Source organism: Setaria viridis, chromosome 3, assembly GCF_005286985.2.
Source record: "Setaria viridis chromosome 3, Setaria_viridis_v4.0, whole genome shotgun sequence".
In the NCBI taxonomy this organism is placed as follows: domain Eukaryota; kingdom Viridiplantae; phylum Streptophyta; class Magnoliopsida; order Poales; family Poaceae; genus Setaria; species Setaria viridis.
In genome coordinates, this window is record NC_048265.2 from 21,004,546 (window position 1) to 21,027,540 (window position 22,995).

A 22,995-nucleotide genomic window follows, 5' to 3' on the forward strand; every position below is an offset into this window, starting at 1 on the left:
CCTCACCTCCCTGTCCAACCATCATCTCTTTGCCCGTGTGGGAATCCGTGACTGCGTTCCCAGACAGCACCCTACTCCCTCAGAACCTTCGTAGCCTGTTCCTGAACTTCCCTGGTACCTGGAACACGTGGCACGCAGATCTTTTGCCAACTCTAGGGAGGCTCCAAAGCCTCGTGGGTCTTCTGTCAGCGGCATATCAACAAGATGATGCGGATGTCCCAGATACGGAGTTAATCTCTCAGCATTGCCAGAAAGCAGAGGTGCCAACGTACGAAGCCCCCATCAGCTCCAGCCCTGCCGGTGGGTTCCCGCGGTTGTTGTCCTTGGGTCTCAGGGGGGTCCAAGCTAAGAAATTGATATTTCCGACTGGTACTATGCAGAAGCTCATCGAGTTGTGCCTTATGGGAGGCCATATGGCAGCGGTTCCAGAAGGCAGAAGGGCTGCTTGACCTGCCGTCACTAGAGAAGTTGGAGCTGAACGAAATGATAAATGAGTTGCCCAGGGAGACCCACGAACTGCTTGAGAGCAAAGGTATCAAGATCACCATCACTAAAGACGAGCAGACAGCTCCAAGGAGATTATTCTTAATAATTTCACACGCTCACGGTAAGATCCAGCTTTATTCAAAACACTTGCCTCCGCAAATAAACAGCGCCATGCTTTTGCTGAAACAGATACCGATCCTGTGCTTATTTGCAGAGGTATCACGTTGCATATGGCCCCTTTCTGAAACAGAAACTGATTCTCCGCAAAACACTTGCCCCCTTTCTGCAGATGGCCCGGTTGCATATGCTCGGAGAGCTTGATGACGGTGCTTGGGTGCAGGAACATGTCTCTGTAACTCAACTGGTCGTTCTCTACGCCATTGCAGGAAGCAAGCGTCGTCGATGTAAGCAAGCTTATTAATTGGTGACTGTTAGGCCGTGAATTTATTTCCTGCACTTCCCTGAACATGCCTACTACGTTGCTTTACTTTGGTGTTGTTATTAGATTTGCTACTACCATTTGTACTTCTGATTAAAATGATTGGTTTACGTGTCTGCTTGATGAATATAAATCTGAACTAGTGAAAACCTGGTTTGAATGTAACAATCAGTGTACATTGTGCTGAATAAGGCTTGAAACTCGAATGGTGTGATTTTGATTTGGCCTGTTCATGGGTGCTAGCTACTTTTGCTAGCACTACTCCCTACTAGCACTACTGTTGTCCTGGGAGCAGACCTTATGTTCAGTTGAAGTGAGACTCGTGAACACACTATGCAGGTGCTGATTATCTGTTCAGCAAGCAAGGTACGCAACTGAATTATTGAACTGAGAATAACACAAATTATAAGCACAGGGTGATGGAGTCAACTCACAGCTCGCGCAATCCCTGTCCCTCGGTTGTCTCGCAAGACCGTGTGGAGTGGTGCTCCCCGGTGCGGAGGTTCAGGAACAGCACGTGGCCGCCGTCGCCGAATCGGGCGGCGACTGGCGACACGAGCCAGCGGCCGTCGTACGAGACGAGGTAGCGCGCCGCGCGCGCGTTTCAGGACGCGAAAGCGGTGGATAGTGCCGCTCGGACCGTCAACGCGGCGGAAGGAGAAGCCGGCCCGCAGGGGCAGCGGGCCTCGCCCGGGGCCTGCGCGGGCGCCGCGCACCCCAGAGCGGCAGACGAGGGCCACGCCGCGCTCGTGCTGTCGCCCTCGCAGGGGACGTGGCGGACGACCTTGCGCAGCACGCCGTTGGGGAGGTCCTTCCACCGATCGAGCGTCGCTGCCATTGAAGCCGGGAGGGAAGGGGCTTGGCGGCGGGGGGGGGTCTGGTACTCTCGTGGATGGCAGAGCGGAGGCGAGGCGGCGAGCAAGCCGTTGCGGTCGGATTACTTCTGGCTTCTCGAAGGAGCTGGTCGAGCCCCTTTTAACCATCGCTCTGGGCGGTCTAGCTGTCCGGCCAGGTCCAAATCTGGTCTGGAGCGAGTTTTCGGGCCTAAAATCAGGGTTACTCCGCCTTCCGGTCCGTTTACAACTCGAAACCGACCAGCTACCTCGTACCCTTTGTTCGACGAGCAAGGAGCTGCTGTTCGACGTGATCCAGGCGGGGCCAACTACCTCGACGCGGTGGAGCTCCTGCGCGACGTGCCAGTGCGTCGCCGGCCATGACGGTCGAGGAGGCCCGTGAATACTTCCGGAGTTCCGGTAACCGTGAGGCATCGCTTGCTAGTTGCTAGCAGGCGGCGCATGCAAGACAAGAGAGGAAGCAACGGCAATATTCTATGGTAAGAAAATTGAACCAAGAGAGAGAAGCATGCTGCAGCTGAACCGAAGATGAAGAGGGTCGTTTGGGATTTTAAAGATGCAATCATACTATCCGAGGTTCTGGCGTCAATCATTGTGTTATTACTTTGCAAATTTATGTAATACTTAGTTGAAACATGCTGTTGTTTGGCCTCATGAACATACACCATTTGCATTCATCTATGCAGGCAACCAATCAAACATATCTTGCATCTCTCTTTTGAATTGTAGGTATCAATATCTCTGTGTGGCCTGGCTAACATAAAACAAGTAACCAAACAACTGGCCGGCCTGGCTCCCTGGTGCGAACCAGGCTACGACGGGAAGATAACACCCTTAGAGAGGGCCGCGTTGGTGTTTGCGAACGGATAGCCATGCTGGAACCGGCCGGTGGAATGCTGGATGACCGTGTACGTTTGTCAAATTTCACAAGCTCACCGCTGCCCCAAGATGGCTGCCTGCTGCCTAGCGGCGTGTCGGAGAAAATCTGGTGGAAAGAATGGAGTGCTCTTGGTAACTTGCAGGCGAAAGAAAGAATATAGAGTAGAATACAACTTCTTTTTAAGAGTTCTCGTAATAAATTGCAGTTCCACACCTTTGTGCAAACCCAATAATTCTGAGCGGAAAAGTTCAGAATCCGTGATCGACCTACGTATCAAGAACAGGAAAATTCTTGCCATTTGCTGAAGATTTCTAAGAAACAACCATGAAGCATTTGTAAGCGTTCTTTCAGTTCCAATATCCAGTGACCAGTGTACAACCTACAACGTCCCCCATTGCAAAGAGAAGCTGCTAAGCACGGTTCAAGTTTGTAATGTACAGAATCTCAAGTTGATTAACCAATGTAAACACTTTCCACTATCCTACTCTATCCCAACCTTTTTGTAATGCATACATTCAGTGTAAAACTACAGCGTCGAAACCAGTATATGTATCTTGACCAGCTGTGGCCGACCTCTTTGCATTGGTTGGTCGGATCACATGGATGCTAACTTGCTTTTATATGTACAGAATGGTTACAAAATCTTGCTATAGCCACCCTAAAAGAATCAACGACTGTCCTGCTAGCTCTGAATCATGTTGTGTACATATACAGTGGTTGTTTGCACAAAATGTCTAGCTGTTAGTGCGGTGGTGGTGGGGCGAAGAGATTCCCAGGAAGAAATCTGCCAATTGAATGAAATATAAGTATAACTCCCTTGAACATAGAACATGCACTGAACCAACCACTAGAGTTTCTGGGTGTAATGGAACTTACCTGTAAGTCAATCCTTGCTTGTTCAGTAAATTATCTGGAACTGGTCCAGATAAAGAATTGCTGTACAAAAACCTGAGTAATGAAGAGAAAAACATCAGCTGAAAAGTGGGGCGTTGCTATAAATCAATGCAAAAGCATGTTTACAAGGTGCACGAAGAGATAAACATCAATCTAGGATGTTCCTATGTTGCAGAATCAACATCCAGAGTACAAGGTGCATGAAGAGATAAACATCAATCTAGGGCGTTCCTATGTTGCAGAATCGAGATATAGTTGTGCTCTATCACCAGCATAACACTCCAATCATGTAACGAAAAGAAACAACGTTATAACATGCTATTCTCCTTTTCAATGGCTCACTCAAACCACTCACAAACTCTCAACGGAGAGATACTTTAAGAAGCAAAATCCTGATAAATTGGACAGACATTGTGAAAGACATGTAAGTGAGATCCTATACATTGTGGGCCTTGCAGGGATATCCTTGTCATTCCACTTTATGTATAATAACAAAAAAGGGAGGACTTCAAATACAGCACTAACTCATGTAACAGGTCTGCATCAAGGGTCAACCTTCTTGTGTTCTTCAAGTATGCAGCTTATATTTACTTGTCAGAATATAGTAGTGTAGCAATTCAAAGCAAAAACTACTGCTGCATTGGAAGATTAAATCTTGGTTCTTTTATGCCATTCATAAACACACTATGCAGGTGCTGATTATTTGTTCAACAAGAAAGATATGAATACTGAATTATTGAAATGACAATGACAAATTATAAGCACAGAGTGAAATCAACTCACAGTTCACGCAATGTGTTGATTGTCCCCAATGTCCTAGGTACTGATCCAGATAGATTATTTTCTTGCAGGTGCCTGTAAGATAGAACCTTCTCCTAAGTAATGTATAAATACACATAACTTTAACCATGATCTTGAGAATTGCATAGCTAAGGGTCTTACAGCCGTTCAAGCTTGCTTAGGTTGCTAAGATCTGGAATTGGTCCAAGCAGGCTGTTGTGTCCGAAAGATCTGCTCATGGTAACAGTGTTACTTTTTGTTATTTTATTCAATTGTTCAATTAATTAATTTTTGAAGAAAACGTACATATTAGTCAAAGCGGTCAGGCTCGCAATTTCAGGTGAAATAGATCCAGAGAGACCCATACCAGATAAGTTCCTGTTACAAATCAATACAATGATGTCAGTACAAAGTGGGGAAGAACCATATTATACAGATGGAAGCAGAATGAGTTCAACTCACAATGAGATGACACGTATTCTTGATCCTTCATCACATGTAACTCCCGTCCAAGAATATCCTGAGGGCATACATGGATCTCCATTCCAATCTTCAGGTACATTTTGAAGGTTTTTCTTTATACTCTCCAGAGCACGTACTGCAAAAGCATGCTAGATGTAATTAACGAGCTTACATTATGCATGTCAACATATGCAGAATGTTATACACAGTACAGGTTTGTTTTCCTGCGATGATATTTTGGATTCCCAGTTACTCCCTAAAAGTGATGCATTCACTGATAAATAACAGGAACTCTTAGGTAACTGTACTAATGACACATAATGCATTACACCTCAAATAATCACATCAATGTTAATGCCTCATGGCTACTTCCTAGCCCAACATATTTAATGTGAAGTGTACTTTCACAATATGGTGCTTGGTATTCTAATAAATGTGACAGCTAATAAGAGTTACCAGAGCCCCATAACTCATAACATGGCAGAGAATTTTGTCCTCAATATACATCATATCACATTGGCCAGGAAATTTTTATAAGAAAAAAATTGATATAAAGAGGAAATAAATGAGAAACTGCTATACCATCCCGTGCATATGTCAATCTTCCTAGGGGAAAAAGTCCGAAGACCTCGCCAGCATTGATAAGTGGGGGAAGAGCAGAAGGAGATGCAGGTTGCAATATAACTCTGGTCAAGCCTGAGAGAATCCATTGTGTTGCAAAGACAGAAAGACCAGCTGATGTGACAGTTAGATCTCCGATAAACAGGTAATCATTTATATATACGTTAAAGGTCCTTGAATTCTCAGGTAATGTGTCAGCAAAGTAGAGGGCAACATAATAGCTATCATTCTGGACAGGCATTGGAGGCCATTGTAACACTAGGGGTGCATCTTGTTCCGCTACGAAAGCTGTGTTAAACATGTTGGGAGGGGGGAGATTCCAGAAATCAGCTGATGTAACATTTTGGGTGCTACTAACTGCATGTTTGCTGTCAGGGAATGGCTGCCAATAGCGATCAAAACTGTCATCAGGGTACCTAACATTGAATGCAAAGAAGGAATCAAGTCAGAAATAAATACAATTCTCATTGTTCGTACACATTCAAGAAATAATCGAATAAATAAACAAATATAGTAGTCCTGCACTCTTAATCAATCATATATGACACCTTCCATCTGTTTGAAATGCGTGAACCATACTAACTCCCGATATGCGCTATAAGTAAGGCGGCAACAGTATACACCAAGATCATAACTCTTAAAAGATAAAACAGAAAGCTACCATACTAAGAAAATAAGCAAGTGAAACAAATGAGATCTTCAAGTGGCATCTGCCAACTACTCCAGGAACAATCCTACTAGTAAATCCCCAGAGAGTACCCCGGTAAACCCAGACTGCACAATATTACGCGAAGAAGTGGAGCGCATTAGCACAAAAGTAACAGCATTCAAGTTCTAAAAGAACAAAAATAGTCTGATCAACCTATCCCTGCCTGATAAGGCGAGATATGTTTTCATCAGATGATGTAGAATAAACTCTTAACCAGAAAGGCTAAAACCAGGAGTTATTAGATATTTGCACGGACTAGAAACTAGCCTAAATGCTACTATCTGTTTAGAAACTTACCCTACTCCTGTCAATTACAGATCCACAGACCACTGTACTCTACGTGGTCAGATTCAATCAGTGCTACAGTCACTAAATCTACTCAATTCTAGCAACCAGGAGTTTTTAGATATTTGCACGCACTAGAAACTAGCCTAAATGCTACTATCTGTTTACAAACTTACCCTACTCCTGTCAATTACAGATCCACAGACCACTATACTCTACGTGGTCAGATTCAATCAGTGCTACAGTCACTAAATCAACTCAATTCTAGCAAGTCACTGAATCCCCATCGAACATTTCAGCACTAGCTCACAAAGGGGCACTTGAATTGAATTGAGGCCAGCCACTAACCTCTCGATTTCGCCAGTGGAGCCAAATTTGGTGCGAGCTATAAGGCCCATAGCGCTGGTTTTGAAATCCGTGGCGTTGTACACGGAATCGTCGAGCTGGATCACCTGCAGCGCGGAGATGAACGGGCCGGCGTCGGTGTAGTCCGGGTTCACCCCGAGGCAGAAGCTCATGTTCCTGCCGCTCGCGGGGAAAACACCCTCGTAGGACGACGCGGCGCCGGCCAGCGCGTCGTCGGTGGTATTGACGGCGGTCCAGAAGGTGCCATCCACGATCAGATCGAAGACGGGCGGCGGCGGCGCGGAGGAGGAGGAGGAGGAGGAGGAGGAGGCGGAGAGCGCGCCGTAGAAGAAGGTGGGGCGGAGCAGGTAGCGGCGGTTCTTGTCGACGGGGAGCTCGTAGCAGAACTTGGACCTGGGGCGGTGAGGGAAGGAGCGGAACGTGGCGAGCGTGGGGTCGAGGAGGCCGCCCGCGCCCGGGAGCGTGGGTGCGCTGGGAGCGCCGGCGGAGACGTAGGGGGCGTCGGGCTCCCAGCGGAGGCCGCGGCCGTCGGTGGTCGCGGACGCGGAGCCGCAGTTGAGGAGGTAGGAGAAGCCACGGAACCCCTGCGCGGCGGCGAGGGCGAGGTGGGCGGGGAGGAGGAGGAGGAGGAGCGCGGCGGCGGCGTGGAGGGGGCGGGTAGGCGGCGGCATTTTGGTCGGGCTGTTTCGCACTTCCGCTGGATTCCGGGTGGGAATGGAGCTGGGGGTCGGGTTGTTTTCGCGTGGCGCAGGTTGGGGGCGGCAGCAGAGTAGTTGACTCGGCCGGCGCCCGGCGGGGAAGGTGGGCGCGGTCGTAGGAGCTGACGAGGTGTGCGTCTCGGCGCCTCGGTGCTGGATGACTGGTGGGGTTACTACTTGGGCGATCCGGCCACGCGGTGACGCGGGTGCGCCGCGTGACCGGTTCTGGCGTCTTGCTCGGTTGTCAGCGACTCGGTTCTGTTTAACATTTTGCGGCCCGTTTGAATTGGGCATCCTTGAATCATCGCAGCGATACCGTTTCAATTTCTAGCAAGAAACATGAGTACATGACGTTATACCTCGAGCAAGTTTAGGACTCTGCCTCATAAAGTTCGCATAGTATTTTTTTTAGTTAGAGGGTGTTTGGTTCTCTAGAGATCCTAAAATTCCTATCACATTGAATGTTTAGATACTAATTAGGGGTATAAAAAATACATTAATTACAAAACCAATTGCAAAGATGGAAGCTAATTTGCGAGACGAATCTATTAAGCCTAGGGCTTGTTCGCTTCAGCTTATAAGCCGGCTGAAAAGCTGAAACGGCTGATTTGTTGTGAGAGGAAAACACTATTTGATGACTGATAAGCCGGCTGAATAAGCTGAAGCGAACATGCCACTAATTAGGTCCATGATTTAATAATGTGATGCTACCGTAAACATGTGTTAATGATGAATTAATTAGGCTTAATAGATTCATCTCGCGAATTAGCCTCCATATGTGTAATTAGTTCTCCTAATTAGCCTCCGAATATTCGATGTGACGTGAATTTTAGTCCGGAGTAAAGATCCAAACACCCCTTTAAAGTGAAATCTTTTGATCGAGATAGTCTCATGCATACATTTCTAGATTATATATGAGTACAATATGAGGGCTACTTATATTTGAGCTATACGTTAAAAGTTGGAGGCATTATCTCTCGTACTATTTATTATTGATGTGGAGTGTGCCACATAAACATATAAGCTAGTGTTCACTCCAACTGTTGCAGGTCTAAGTAACCCCAGTGTAATGTACTTCCTCCATTTTAAATTGTAGGTCATTTTAGCTTACATGATTTTTGTGATGCACCTAGATATACATTATGTCTAGATATATAGCAAAATATATCTATCTAGAAAAGTCAAAACGATCTACAATTTGAAATGGAGGGAATAGCTAATTTAAGGGACTATTACTCTTGAAGCTACTATTTCTCTTTATGCAAAATAGCCGTATTGGTCCCTAAGAGCTACTATTTCTCTTTCGGCGAAATAGTCGTATTGGTCCCCAACTTTGCTCAAAGGGTTGTTTTAGTCCCTAAGCTATCAAAAGACCTAAACTGATATTTCTGGTTCAATCTAATCCCTGAACTTATGTGGCATGCTAAGTTCGCGTGCCATGTCAGCTAATCGGCATGGAGCAAAGTTCAGTGGCTAGCAAACCACGCCTAGAAGGTGTATGCATCATATCTGCATGACTGTCCAACATGGATGGGCTAGCAGCATAGCAGGTAAAACTTGCAAACTCCACCTTCCATGCAGCACGCACACATGTGTGTGTCTGCACGCACACCTTCCTTAGCAGAGGCTTCTTCTTCTTCCCCTTCCTACCCTCCCTTTTCTTCTTCTTTCTAGAAAGTCATGAAGAGGTTAAGGGGGTTCCATTATCCGAGCGGCGGTACGAGGGCTTGAGCCCCACCCGCCCACCGCTAGATATGTCCCTGCTACAGAGAGCGAGGAATTGTGTCTGTATTCAACAACATGTACAATATGCTGACGACAGATAGGAGAGGTGCAGCTAACTGCTACAAGCAATTTAGGTGGGATGACCAGAGCTGGAGGACAACCTAACAGGTGGTATCAATCAGTGAGAGTGGAAGGGTAATTTGGATATTTTGCATGTGGATGTATCGATCAGCTGACGTGGCACGACAACATAGCATGCCACATAAGACTAATGACTAGATTGGACCAAAATAAAAGTTCAGGAATCAAATTGGCTCTTTTAACAGTTTAGGAACTAAGATGACCTTTTGAACAAAGTTAAGGACTAATATGACTATTTGCCTTCTCTTTATCTAACCTTACCGTCCTAATATCTCTTGATAGTTGGCTCCCCCGCCCCCCCCCCCCCCCAAACCCAACTAACTTTTTTGATTCACTTTGTGTCTGTGCAACCGAAGTTAGCACACTCTCGAACATTCAGTTATGAAACATGTGATAATGTTAAATAAGTTGTTAGACTTAAATGGCCTTATTGATACAGAATCCATTTTTTCCAACTGAAGAGTAATATGAAGAAAGGAAATAACATATCATAATTAATGAGTACGCCTCGCGAATCAAATAGATATTCATTTATATCATAATTAATGAGTACGCCTCGCGAATCAAATAGATATTCATTTATAATAAGAAATTTCCTAGCACATGCCGTGGAAAATTCACGTGAAACTCCGGATAGTCTCCTAGTGTGGTATACTCATTTTGGCAAGAACTTCTTTGACCATTGAGGGCTCCTTTGGGAACCTCAAACTCCGAGGGGATCCCGTCGTTTTCCCGAGGCTGGAAGCCCGCGTGGAGAACTGGCCACGGGCCAAATTACCTCATCATTTGGGAGAACAGGAGACAGGGGCGCCTGACCCGATCCGCGAGTTTTTCGTGTGGCGAGCCTTCCCCACCTCGAGGGTCCGGACGGCGCTTCCCCGAGCGTCGTCGCTCCACCTCCGATCGCACCTCGAGGGTCAGCTCCGCCTCCCCCACCTTGAGGGTCCGCTCCGCCTCCGTCCGGGCACTGTTGCCCGCCTCCACCGCTCCTCCACCTTCCCACCACCGGCCAACTCCACCCACCTCCGGCCACCTCCATCCAATAGCCGGCGCCCCAACCTCCGTCACATCCCCAGCTACCCCTCTACCAATCCTTTGCCTCCGTCGTGCCTTCCTCTGCCAAGGATTGGAGATCCCGCGACCCACCATGACTGCTGCCGCTCTGAGCACTCGCCACCAAATCCTCCAGCCGTGCGCCACTTCCACCCAATAGCCCGCACCCCACATCCTTCACCCCACCTACCGCCTCCTCGACGCCACTGGAGGCCCGGCCGAGCTCCTCCTGGGGATTCGAGTTCCCGTGGCCGCCCGAGCCGTCGGCCCGCTATGGCCGCCCTCCCATGGAGCACCACCGTCCCTGCCATTCCCGTCACAACAAACCGCACAAATAGAACGCCGGTGGAATCAGCGGCAGGTGGTGGGGAAGGGGTGGGAAACGTCGGTGGAACGCACAAATAGAACCTCCTCCATCTCCCAAACAACGGTAGGTGGTGGGGAAGGAGTGAGGGAGCGCTACCCTAAGAATCAGGTGGCCGGTAGAATCCCCCGTCGGAGTTTCACAGGTTAACTAGTCACCGGCTTCCAAATTAGCCCTGACTATCGAGACGCGGCGTTACTGAAACCGATCTATAGCCATCAAACGATATTCCACGGCCACGAGTGGCAATGAGGTTTACGTTGTTTTGCCCCTGCGTCACCGCGTGGAAAACCTGCAAGACGACTGACCCGCACGGCGACCTTCGGACCAGACGGACCCTCCTCTCGTCCTCCGGTGCGTCCTCGCCGTCTCCACCAGGACCACCACCCTCCCCGCCCCGACCCCACTGCCCAGCCTGTCGATCCAGCACCAGCAGCGACGCCCGCGCGCTGCCCCCGTCGTGCGTGGGAGCCCAGACAGCGCTGTAGCACGTGCGCGCGCGAGTCCACACCGAACGCAAACAGCTCAGCGCCGGGCCTGTGTACGCGCCCGAATGCAAATTCTCGCGACGGCGCACGTAGCGGTGCGCACGAAACACCCGCAAAACCATCGCGGCAGTCAAAAGCCCAATACTTGCCCCGCCCCGCGCGGCGGCTGGCGTCGCCGGCTGCGGCTTCTCTGTCTCCTTTGCATGTCTCCGTATGTGTCCCTCCACACGTGGAGACCACCTATTGGCTTCCCCTCCAGGAGGCAGGTCCACTAATTTCCATCGTTATCGCACGGCACCAGGAAACGGAACCGTCAGCCCATCTAGTCTGTCGCCGCTCCGTCCTCTATTCTATCCTTTCCCCTTCTCTCCTCCAAGCTGGTCCGCCTAGCTGCTGCACAAATCGAAGAGCTCGATCTCAGCGGGACTTTACATCCAATAGCAAGAAGTTCGATTGGTGGAACAACAAGGTAAATCACGGTGGTAGGGAGCTGATTTGGTCTGCGGAATCTCGATTATTGCTGATTTCGATTTGGGTGGGCAGGACCTTGATTCCGGCTGCAAGATTTCGATTTGGGTGGCTACAACCTCGATTCTTGCTGCAAGATCTCGATTAGGATCGTGAGGATTTCTATTTTGCGGTTTCCTCGTCATTGCGTCCAGTCAAGGTCACCATGGTGGGACATCGAGCTGGGAGGGTGTGACAGCAGGTGTTGTGAATACGATGGTGATGGTGTATCCTTCAAGGTCCTCTTGTCGGAGCAAAGAATCTTCCCCCTGACAAATCTAGTTTGGTTAGTTGTCTTGTGCCTTCCCCCTTTTTTCGTGAGGAATATGCACTTTACCACTTCAGTGTGATACTTGCAATCAGTTGATTAGTTTGTGAACAGAAATGAAATTATATTAATTGTTTTTTACAAAACACAGAAAATATAGTTCCTAGGTAAGATAAATTGTTTGATACAAAGGATTCGATAGATAGTGCACAAAACACATCCATTCTCCTAAAAGGATGTGGCCTAAAAGGATGTGGCTTTCAATAGTTCAATTAAAATGGGAAAACATATTATTGTAGGGATTTGTAACAAATGATTGAGTGGTATTTTCTTGCTGTGTATGTTGACCATGACCAGGGGTCCCAAAGAAAGAACCGAAGGATGGATGCGTAAAAGCATTTCCAACTGGATAGTAGCCTTGATAGTAGCCTGGTGTCTGTATGTGATGTTGATCTGTACTAGTCCCTAAGTGGCCCTGTTCAAACCAAGAAAAAGGATTTGAATATCACTACTGAATATGTGACTAGTCTTAATAATAGTAATAGTAAATAATGTTGAAATCTTATACCAATATGGCTTGTGGTCGCAAATGTGTCACAATATCTGATTCCATTGCTGAGCTAGATGCCTTTGAGTCATTGTTGGTCTTTTTCCTCTTTCGTGTTGCCTTCTCAAAACCAGATGCAGAACCAGATGTCTTTGGGTCATTCTTATTCTTTTTTCTCTTTTGTGTTGCCTTCTCAAATCCACCAATTGGTCTGTCAGATCCATGGATTGCCTTCTCCTTAACCTTGACACCTTTTGGTTTTATAGCCTGGTCTGGTTGTAGTGTAGCTGCAAAAGTCATTTTTTTAAAAAAATTTACAAAAACAAATAAATTGTGTGGCATATGTGGGGTTAAGGCAAGTAGTATTCCAGTGCAAACCTTGCGGCTGAGATGAACTACCCGTATCTGTATCGCCTCTATTTTTCAAGCTTTTCTCCACATCCTCTGCTAATTTCTCTGCACTGTTCACAGCAATAGAGTATGTTTCATCGGATTCTGCAGCTCGGTTAGCTAACTGAAGGAATATTCTACACAACTCTTTTCTGCGTTTGGATAGCTTTATTTTGGGATCTTCATGTATCTCAGGGTTGCTCTTTATATGAACCACTTTTGCATCAATTGTCCATCTGTTGAGTATGTATTGTTCAGGAATTTTTTTTATATTGTTAATATCAAGTATCTTCAATGCATGGCAGCATAAGATTCCAGCAAATTCGAACTTTTTGCAGCTACACTTCACATGACCTTCAAGTGCAGAAAACTTTACGACATGCTCGTTTTTCTTACCATAAACCTTTATTTTGTACACCTTTTCAGCATCAATATCACCAGAATAGAATAGATCACAGTTTAGTGTTTGCATCACTTGTTCTTGTACTAGCTTGAATACTGCTGGGGTATAAATTTTTGCTGCATGCCTTAGTATTGTCAGGTCTGCTTTCAACTTTGGTGTACTTTGTGTTGCTTTGAAATCATATTTTACCTCTTCATATCTTTTATCTCCCACCAACCTGTCAAAGTGCTCAAAAAAAGTAAGTATATCATATTTGACACTAATATATCCCTTCAATTCATTATTCATGCTTTCACTTCTTTGAGTGCTAACCATATCAGCAGAAAATGTATTTCGTCCATATGCTAAGGCCCATTGCTCCCTTTTATCAAATAATCTTTCGAGCCATTTATTTTCTTGTAGCTTATACTTATCTAGCAAATTGTTCCACGCGTTTATAAAATCCTCCTCATCCTCTTGATCATAAATACAGTTTTGAAAATCTGTATTGAACTTCTTATATTCTTCCACAACTCCAGAAAGGTGCTTGCATGCATTCTGGTTCATATGCCAAATACAAATCCTGTGATGACTCTCTGGTAGCACTAGCTTGATTGCTTTTGCCATTGCTGCATCTTCATCAGTTAAAATGGTCTTTGGCTTCTTGCCTGACATAACAGCTAAAAAGGTTTTGAAAAGCCACACAAAACTTTCAGCAGTTTCGTCATACAAAAGTGCAGCACCAAAAATAGTAGTTTTCTTATGATTGTTCACTCCAACTAGCAAACCGAATGGACGCCCATCATTTAGCTTTCTGTATGTTGTGTCAAAGCAAACGACATCACCATAAATTTCATAGTCTGAAACCATTTTAGAATCAGCCCAAAAAATATTCGTTATCAAGTCATCATCGTCAACCTGAAAGGAATGGAAAAACTTCCCATCTTCTGATGCTTTCTTCTCCAAATATTCCAACACTCCTCCCGTGTCTCCTTGTTTTACCTTCATTGATCTCTTTGAATATAATTTATTTTTCATATCTTCACGCGTAAATCCAAGATTCTCATTTCCACCGGCTTCTTTTGCCATGAGATCAAAAGTGGCTTTATTTGAAATCCCAACCGCTTTAGCAGCTTCGACACTGACAATCTGTGCTGTAGTTATTCTCCTTTGAGATCTTAAGTACTGGGCTTGGATGGCAGTAGCAAGAATATGGTTATGCTCAGGCTCAAATTCATAGATGTAGTACAACCCATCCGTGAGACTTATCTTCATGCGTGCTTGACACATGCATCGTGTCTCAGGCCTACTGTACTTGGAATTTTCTTCTCTTTTATCAGGACCCCGAATACCTATTGATAAATAAAAAATTTGATTAAATTGATGTTCTATCCCAAACCATGAAGAAACTATTATAAAAAAGATTTAATTTGATACCTGCACGAGAACAACAAAAGGTTCTGTTCTTTATTGTTGTAGTATTTTTAACATTGTGTGAACTACTCCTTCGGATGCTGAAACCCTTGTATCTGGCGTAAGCATTGTAAAATTTATAGGCTTCTTCCTCAGTGCAGAATTTCATACCAACCTTTGGTATCCTGTCTTCTAGAGAATTTTCTACTCGAGTAGCAAAATCAAATTTATCAGAATCCTGTTCGGGTTTGTAGAGATTACATACGTACCAAGTTAGAAATCATGCAGAATATGCAAACATATTTACATAGGTACAGTATGACTTACATTTTCTAACTCTATTCTTTCCGTATGACCAGAAGGAATGTTGATCCGACAGAAATTTGGCGAGGATGTGGTACCTGCAACCGGCGGCATGGCCATGCTTAGTACTTGTGGAAGTAATGGCGGTGCCCGATCCAAGTAGTTGTCTTCGTTGATAGGTGTAATGTGATTTGACTGAGATGCCATTGTTGTTGTGTGGGAGATGAGGAAGATGCAAATCTGATAATTATCTTTTTGTGTTTTTAGTGTTGTTAGCTTGGCGGCCGATAAAAACTGCACCCGCTGTAATTGGCGCCATTTTCTTCAGAATTAGGCGGCTTTTCCCTCCATTAATTCTCCCTAACCCTCGTAATTACGTTAGTGGGGCCAAAGAAACAAGCGCACGTGGGGCCATTCTCCCTAACCCTCCGTTTCCTGACTCCGTTTTCTGTTATCGTGGGCTGAGGAAAAATTAAAGGGCCCAAGAAGTGAACGGATGGCATCCACGTGTGCAGAGATATGGATGGAGACATGCAAAGGAGACAGAGAAGCCCCAGCCGGCGTCGCCATCCGGCCATCCCACTCCCTCCTCCCCCCGTCCCCCATCATCTGCCGTGACGTCTCCCTCTTCTCCATCCACCCCCCTCTCTTATTTACTCGCACGGCCCGCCCCGCCCCGCGCCTCCCCCTCGCCCGCTGAGTCGCTGGCTCGCTTCGCGGGTACGCACCTCCCCCACGCCGCTCGCAACTTGCTGAACCCGAGGGGGCAGTAGGCGTCACGGAACAGAGCGGGAAGATTCCCTCGGGATCTCGGCGGCCGGGAGAGGAGCGCGATGGCGGGGGACGGCGGCAGCGGGGTGGACTGGGAGAGCCTCGCGGAGGCCACATCGGGGGCAATCGGCTCGCTCGTCAGCACCACCGTGCTCTACCCGCTCGACACCTGCAAGACCAAGTTCCAGGCCGAGCTCCAGACGCACCACGGCGCGCACAAGTATAGGTACCGATCCCTTCCTCATCTCTCTTCACTGGGCTGTCCGGTCCGCTCGTCGGGAGCTGGTGGCGATCGCGTGGTTCAGGAGCGTAGCAAGGTTCTCCTTCCAGAGGCGGGCCGCGAGGATTTGGTCCACTTGGATCTGATTTTGTAGAGGAAGCTCGCGACGATTGGGGTTCCCTGGGCCTGCGCTGTTTGCGATGAGGTTGATTGGGACGGCTTGAACAGTCCCGCGTCAGTCAGGGTGAGGACGCGTTGATTGTTGACATTAGTTAGCGCCTACTAATTCTCTGCGATCGAACTGTCTGCACTTGAGGTCTCGATTTGTGCGAGCTTCTCCAACCTTTATCTCCTTTGTGTGGAATTTCTGTTGAAAGAGGTACAGTCGATGGTACACTTGATTTGGTTAGGTTCACAAAACATTCGTTAAACCTGCCAAATGTTTTATATGGCGAGTGCAATGGTTTTGCGTTGCTACACTAGGAGGGTTAGGTTAATATCTGACAACTATTATCATCACTAAGCAAGCATGGAAAGAGTCTGACGTGACAAAAAAGTGGATAATTATGCATCTGATGTTGTTTCTGTGGACAATCATCACCTATTCTGGGTGTTTGGGGGGGGGGGGGGGGGTGGCGGCGCTATCTTCTAACAATGATGCTGGGAATTCGATTGACTGCAATTTTGGACCCATAGTCCGATAATAAGAGATTTTTTTTGGGGGGGGGGGGGGGGGGGGGGGGGGTGACCATGCATTTTTACTTGTGATTCATGTACACATGGCCTACTGCTGTTGATGATATTGCTATATGTTGTTTTATCTCTACAATTTCATCTTTTCCATGCATCTATCTTGTACTCTTCTAGTTACTCCATTATAGGAACTAAGTGAGTTCAAATGCTTTTTCAGGAACCTTTCAGATGTCTTTTGGGAAGCAATTCGTAAAAAGCAACTTTTGTCCCTATATCAGGGTCTTAACACGAAGAACATTCAGTCCTTTATTTCGTCGTTCTTTTACTTTTATGGGTATAGCTACTTTAAAAGACTTTACTTGGAGAAGAGTGGAGCAAAGTCTATTGGAACAACAGCCAACTTGGTAGTTGCAGCTGCTGCTGGTGCTTGCACAGTTATCGTGACACAGGTAACTAACGCTATAGGTTTGCTGAAAATCAATCTTGTCTGCATGATCTTATTTGTGCTTCTCTTCTATTAGCCACTAGATACAGCAGCTTCTAGGATGCAGACAAGTACCTTTGGAAAGTCAAAAGGGCTGAGGGAAACTCTTACAGAGGGTACTTGGATGGAAGCATTCGATGGATTGGGCATTTCCATTATATTGACTTGCAATCCTTCTATTCAGGTATTAAACTTGACAAGGTTCTTGTACAATGAACATTGTAGAACTTCATATTGCCCATTTGCGCTATGGTGTCCAACTATATCATTTTTTATATATAAAGTCCAAACATAAATACTGAAGATTGTGTTGAAAGGATATTATTTAGTTCCCATCTCCATGCTACAAAATGTGCTTAGTTTTTATTATCTGAAACCAGACATGTCTTCATCACAAACAGACACGGGTCAAAATGTTTGGGACTATTGATCAGGCCCTGTATATCCCTGCTTCTGCAATATTACCATAAATTATCCAAATATTATAGTAGGAATGTGGCTATCCTTATTTCCACAAAAACACAGAACCTTTGGAACGACGAAAGGAAGAACTCAGATTTATGTGGTTCAATATTGTGTGTGGCTTCTGCAATATTCTGTGCCCCCCCCCCTTTTTTTTTTCTGAACTACCTCGACACTCTCAAATATAGGTGGTTCAAGAATGCATGCAGACAGACATAAAAAACTTTGGCCACAGCACTGATATATGCTAATGTTTTGAGATTTGCCATGCGGAAAACAATATTAGTAGAAGTATTATGAAAAGTATTTTTTCAGACCTTAATACCTTAATATTTTTAGTGTCTTTTACTGACATTTATAGAAAATAGTGGTCAAATTTGTGCATGGGAGACTGTAATGATATCCAACAGGTATAGAAAAGAAGAGATCAAGTAACTGTTTGATGATTGTTGGTATCTGTATTCTACAGTATACTGTATTTGATCAGCTCAAGCAAAGGATAATTCAGAGGCAGCGACGTAAAAATGGAGGATCAACAGAGGATAATTCCCGAGTTGCTCTTTCTGCTTTCTCAGCTTTTCTCCTTGGTGCCGTCTCCAAAAGTATTGCTACAGTATTGACTTATCCATTAATCAGGTCTGTAAACTTTTCCTTGGCAATAGAAGTATATTTGGGTCTTACCACCTGCTTTTGCTTGTTAATGCTGTCCGAAGATTTATTATCTTACTACAAATCATCATCAAACAGGTGCAAGGTGATGATTCAGGCTGCAGACCCTGATGAGGATGATGAGGACGAATCAGAAAGGCCAAGCAAATCAAGAGCGCCCAAAACGATGCTAGGTGCCTTGCATGCTATCTGGAGCAAGGAAGGCATTCCAGGTTTCTTCAAAGGTCTACATGCTCAGATCCTGAAAACAGTTCTGAGCTCCGCATTGCTGCTGATGATAAAGGAAAAGATCTCAAAGTTCACTTGGGTCTCACTACTTGCCCTGCGTCGGTATCTTTTCGTTTCTCAGAAGAGGATCAAGACCGCGTAACTGTGTAAATATGTTAGCTTCAAAACTACTAGCTCCCTGTGATGACATGGTGCATCTGGGGCTCTTATACCAAGGAATAAATCTGAGTAACGAGCAGAACTGCAGAAGGAAAGCAGTGTGGTTTTTATGTGGGTTCGCCTTTTTCTTCCCGAGAATACTATGTGGGATCATGTTGATAGCGTCAGGGAGTGTTCTTCAATAAGTTTGTTCATTGCTTCTTTTTAGCTATGAATCTCAGCTACTGAAATGAGTTAAGTGTTGCGGTACCCAGAACTGGACTGTACTTTTACGATGTATGTTGCCCATAATGTGTAAAATAGCAGCCTTGTTTTAATTCCCCTTTTTGAATGGAATCAAATGGATCGATTGCCATAGTAAGATTTGTCGATCATTCCCTTTGATACTTGAATTGGATTTTTTTTCCTTTTTGGAACAATTTTCAAATGGAATGGCTGTTGCTGAGCTTGTGATCATGACGTTGGAATCTCTCTCACGAGTTGTTAGTAAGTTGATGTTTTTTGTGGGATGCTTAATGACAGCATATTATTGTCCCTCAGTTTTTTTTTTTCATATCTGGTATTTCATAGCTTGGGAGGATGGGTGGGTCCGTTGAAGGGGATATTTTCCGGGGTTTCCTTTTTTGTTTCTCATATTTGGCATTCATAGCTTGCGAGGATGGGTGGGAGTGGGACCGTGGGAGGGGATATTTTCCGTCCACAGTTTGATAGCGCTCATACATTGCATTGATCCCTCGTAACTTGCCACGGACATGAGCCAAAGCTCTTTATTTCTAATCATCTCTGTTAACCACAATAACACTTATAGTTGCTCTCTCTCAAAAAAAACTGAGGCTGCGATACGATGACTTGCGCAAATGTGGGCGCTGCTAGTTTATCCCAATATATCTGACGACTTGTTACTCAACCATTGAAGGTACAGCGAAATTGGGATTTTTACCATCACGAACATTGGGCTTCGCACAGTTGCCATAGTCAAGATTGGTTTCGCTAATTTGCTGTTTCAATCGTTAACAATTTGATTTCAGTGCCATTTTCCATTTTACTGTTTTTATTTCCCTTTCCACAGACACCAGGAAGGACTAAAATGGCCTTTCGCTATATGGCGCTGGCCAATTGAACCAGGTAATTCCGCGGTGAGGCAATCACGTCGCGTTCCCGATAGCAGGCCGCAGGCCCGACCCCGTTCGCCTGGCCGCCGAGCGCGCACGTTGATTGCAAGGCGCAGGCGCACGGCGCCGATCACGTTCGGCAGGTCAGGTGCGCAGCCGGCGATCACGTCCTTGCTTGCAAATTTGACTGCTGCCTGATTGTAACGCATGTAGAAGCGGCGGCGGGCTAGGTGTCGGCGTCGGAAAAGACACTTCTGGGCGCAACGACCGCACGCGAGGATGCCCTGGAGGGGCTGAGCAGATAAGTTGAGAGCTAAGGGCATTTTAGTCCTTTCAGTGCTTGGAGAACGGGAAAAAAATAAAAACAGTTAAATAGGTAAACGGTAAGAAAATCAAGCTGCTCTCGATTCGAGTAGCAAATTTGCAAAACTAATCTTAACCATGACAATTGTGCGAAGATTAACGTTCGTGACGGGAAGAAGTCCAAATTTCTCGCAGTAATATTTGCGGAAGTCTAAAATGAATCTTATACCAATTATAAGGATAATCATCTCAAGCTTTAATCCTCACATAACATATATAAGGTCTTTATAAACGTCCGCCACCTCAGCTCTCGATTTTGCAACGTGACTATCCCTTTCCCATTCTTCTGTATCCCTAGCTCCCACTACTGGATTCTGCTAACTCCCGCTACTGGAATTCCGCTTTCAGTACGGCCGGTTCCGGTTCCAAATCCTCCTTTAATATCGATTGTACAACCGGTATTGCTATACTGGGTTAAATAATCGGTACTAAACGGATTCCTTTAGTACTGGTTGGCATCGTGCACGATCCGTAGGATTCGAACCCACGACCTCAAGCCTCGCGCAAGCCTTCCTTACCATCCCACCTACATAGCACATGTGATGGAGGTAGATATGCTTTCCTTTTGAAATAACCCGTGGAGAATTTTTAGTACCGGGTCATAACACCACTCGTTACTAAAAAGACCTTTTAGTACCAGGCAGGGGTGGATCCAGGGCCCGGGCTGCCCGGGCTGCAGCCCGGGGCGAGACCATGGAGTCCCTTTAACCTATGTGTTGTTTAGCCGAACAAAGTGAGGTTTAGGAGACAAAATTAGACTATTTTAGGTGTGATTCAACAGCTCAGCCCGGGGCGCAGCCCCGTTCTGAATCCGCCCCTGGTACCAGGTCATAACACCTTTAGTACCCGGTGGTGTTACGATCCGGTACTAAAAGGCCTTCAAGGGGTCCCAAATTTGGACCCGGTACTAATGCTAACATTAATATCGGGTCAAAATGTGACCGGTACTAAGGGAGTGGACGAAACGTCGTTTTTCTAGTAGCGTCGCCTGTCAAAATTAATTGTCTTATAGTCATTCGATTAACATTTCATTTTTCTATCAGCCACCTTTTATAATTGTCCGATCGTAAAGTAATGGCTCAGATTCTTCTACACCCGATGCCCCTCTCGAGAGTCAAGACCGCCTCCTCCTCGAACCCAATGCCGCCTCCTTTCTTCCTCTCCCTAGAACTCCCCTATCCCGCCTTGCCTCCATTCTAGGTACAACAGCTCCACCACTGCCCACAAACCGCCGGCAACACTAACTTGCTAGCTTCTGACTTCCCCGTTGTGTCCATCTTTTTCCTCCTTTTTCGGAGCTCCCTCATTGCTCCCACCTCCGGGCTTAGGTGGCTTTTGCTACCTCCACCACCGTCAACGAACCATCGTCAATGCTAACTTTTTTAAGCTAGACGCCGTTGACGCTAACCTTTTTGAGCTTGACGCCACCGCCACCGCCACCTCCACCGCCGCTCGCCCCAACTCCGACATCGCCCTCGCCACCTCCGTTCCGTCGCCATCTCTTCCACCTCCACTGCTGACCGATGAGCTATCCCGGAGCTTCCTCTGCAACCGAATATGTGGAGAATATATGGAGGTAACGACCCATATCCCCAATTTAAATTCTATTATCATGGGCCTGCCAAAATATTCTTTTGTTTTATACGTGGGAAAAAAAAGGAATTTACCATTACAGGCGTACCCTAACCAAATTCGGATTCAAATTCAGACGATCCGATCTGTATCTGGATTCGTTAAGTACGAGAATGTTTAAAATGCTATATTTGATCCATTTCCATCCCTAACTAAAAGAGGTGGCAAGGACTCCACCAAGAGACACTGCCCAACTGCTTCATCGAACGAAGTTTTGGTAATTGATGGATAAAAAAAATTAAATGTTTGTTTGAAGAAGAGTAAATACGTATCAAAATTATTCTAATAATAAAAAACTTAAATTCCTAAGGTTACGATCAGTCGAAGGCCTAGGAGTTCTCCTTCCTGATCTCTTCCTCCTCCTCGGGGGTGAAGTCGATCTCGATGCCGAAGTACTCCCGAAGCTCCGGCACCGTCTTTCCCATAATCCTGTCCGCGACGCACACCATCGCCGCGTCCAGCAGCTTCTCCGCATGGAGGTAGTTGGCCGCCAGGATCACGTCGAACAGCGCCTCCTTCGTCATCTTCTCGAAGAAGGCCTTCTCGAACTCCTTAACCTCCACGGCCGCAAACGCGCCGCCGCCGCTATGCTTCTTGTTGAGGTACTGGAGCACCCTGGACATGGCAGGGCCTTGACGTTCGGCAGCGGGACGCCGCCCTCCACGCAGTCGTCGTCGATCATGTTGCTGATCGTCCCGCACTTCTTCGCGACGGACGCCGCCACCGCAAACTCCTCCCCGTCGCAGCAGCGCAGCACGACCTTCTCTTCCTCCTCCTCCACGGGGGCCGAGGTGAAGGCGGCGTTCGGCCCTGGGGCAGTGTGTGCGGCTGCCCTAGGCTTCATCCCAGGGTATAGTAACGGTAACACACTTTTTAAGACAGCTCTAGGCTTCATCCCCTAGGCTTCATCCCAGGGTACAGTAACGGTAACACAATTTTTAAGACAACGGCAATACTTATATTCCAAATAGTATTAAGGTGGGATTCAGAAAAAGATAGCCTTTTATTATTGCTCTGCCTACAATGGTTCACAATAAGGTTAAAAAAAAGAGTCCAATTCATCTACCGCACCCCATCATCCCTATCCCCTCATCCTGCCGCTGGTCCTCTCTCCCACTCACATCGCGTGCCCGCCACCCCTCAGCGT

At 46.3% G+C, this 22,995-nt stretch overlaps 4 protein-coding genes across 4 annotated transcripts; 1 reads left to right on the plus strand and 3 right to left on the minus strand.

Annotated features, from left to right (window-relative positions):
• Window positions 1-2,984: 2,984 nt before the first annotated feature.
• LOC117849991 (senescence-induced receptor-like serine/threonine-protein kinase) lies at window positions 2,985-7,554 on the minus strand. The gene is made up of 8 exons (XM_034731753.2): window positions 6,759-7,554; window positions 5,378-5,832; window positions 4,796-4,931; window positions 4,640-4,711; window positions 4,496-4,564; window positions 4,337-4,408; window positions 3,536-3,607; window positions 2,985-3,443 (listed from the first exon to the last, which is right to left on the minus strand). The coding sequence occupies exons 1-8, from the start codon at window positions 7,445-7,447 to the stop codon at window positions 3,401-3,403; spliced, it is 1,608 nt and encodes a 535-aa protein (XP_034587644.1). The 5' UTR covers window positions 7,448-7,554; the 3' UTR covers window positions 2,985-3,400.
• Window positions 7,555-12,582: 5,028 nt separating this feature from the next.
• On the minus strand, window positions 12,583-15,175 carry LOC117849134 (protein FAR1-RELATED SEQUENCE 5-like). Its single transcript, XM_034730722.1, has 3 exons — window positions 15,154-15,175; window positions 12,892-14,691; window positions 12,583-12,854 (listed from the first exon to the last, which is right to left on the minus strand). Exons 1-3 carry the CDS (start codon window positions 15,173-15,175, stop codon window positions 12,583-12,585), a joined length of 2,094 nt encoding a protein of 697 aa, XP_034586613.1.
• A 545-nt stretch (window positions 15,176-15,720) lies between these two features.
• On the plus strand, window positions 15,721-19,058 carry LOC117850092 (peroxisomal adenine nucleotide carrier 1). Its single transcript, XM_034731883.2, has 5 exons — window positions 15,721-16,052; window positions 16,957-17,188; window positions 17,261-17,407; window positions 18,155-18,321; window positions 18,433-19,058. Exons 1-5 carry the CDS (start codon window positions 15,889-15,891, stop codon window positions 18,722-18,724), a joined length of 1,002 nt encoding a protein of 333 aa, XP_034587774.1. The 5' UTR covers window positions 15,721-15,888; the 3' UTR covers window positions 18,725-19,058.
• Window positions 19,059-22,177: 3,119 nt separating this feature from the next.
• LOC117849135 (SKP1-like protein 5) lies at window positions 22,178-22,471 on the minus strand. Its single transcript, XM_034730723.1, has one exon. The coding sequence runs from the start codon at window positions 22,469-22,471 to the stop codon at window positions 22,178-22,180; it is 294 nt and encodes a 97-aa protein (XP_034586614.1).
• Between the last annotated feature and the right edge of the window lie 524 nt (window positions 22,472-22,995).

What these genes read in the sequence shown, in the direction of transcription:
- LOC117849135 (XM_034730723.1), bottom strand. Translation starts at nt 22,471, where the DNA reads ATGTCCAGGGTGCTCCAGTACCTCAACAAGAAGCATAGCGGCGGCGGC.
- LOC117849991 (XM_034731753.2), bottom strand. Translation starts at nt 7,447, where the DNA reads ATGCCGCCGCCTACCCGCCCCCTCCACGCCGCCGCCGCGCTCCTCCTC. An exon ending in TCCACTGGCGAAATCGAGAG is followed by an intron (nt 5,833 to 6,758) that starts GTTAGTGGCTGG and finishes ATTCAATGTTAG; the next exon opens with GTACCCTGATGACAGTTTTG. An exon ending in ATTGACATATGCACGGGATG is followed by an intron (nt 4,932 to 5,377) that starts GTATAGCAGTTT and finishes ATGCTTTTGCAG; the next exon opens with TACGTGCTCTGGAGAGTATA.
- LOC117850092 (XM_034731883.2), top strand. Translation starts at nt 15,889, where the DNA reads ATGGCGGGGGACGGCGGCAGCGGGGTGGACTGGGAGAGCCTCGCGGAG. An exon ending in GCACAGTTATCGTGACACAG is followed by an intron (nt 17,189 to 17,260) that starts GTAACTAACGCT and finishes CTCTTCTATTAG; the next exon opens with CCACTAGATACAGCAGCTTC. An exon ending in TTGACTTATCCATTAATCAG is followed by an intron (nt 18,322 to 18,432) that starts GTCTGTAAACTT and finishes ATCATCAAACAG; the next exon opens with GTGCAAGGTGATGATTCAGG.
- LOC117849134 (XM_034730722.1), bottom strand. Translation starts at nt 15,175, where the DNA reads ATGGCCATGCCGCCGGTTGCAG. An exon ending in GGCCATGCCGCCGGTTGCAG is followed by an intron (nt 14,692 to 15,153) that starts GTACCACATCCT and finishes ATTTATCAATAG; the next exon opens with GTATTCGGGGTCCTGATAAA. An exon ending in ATATGCCACACAATTTATTT is followed by an intron (nt 12,855 to 12,891) that starts GTTTTTGTAAAT and finishes TGACTTTTGCAG; the next exon opens with CTACACTACAACCAGACCAG.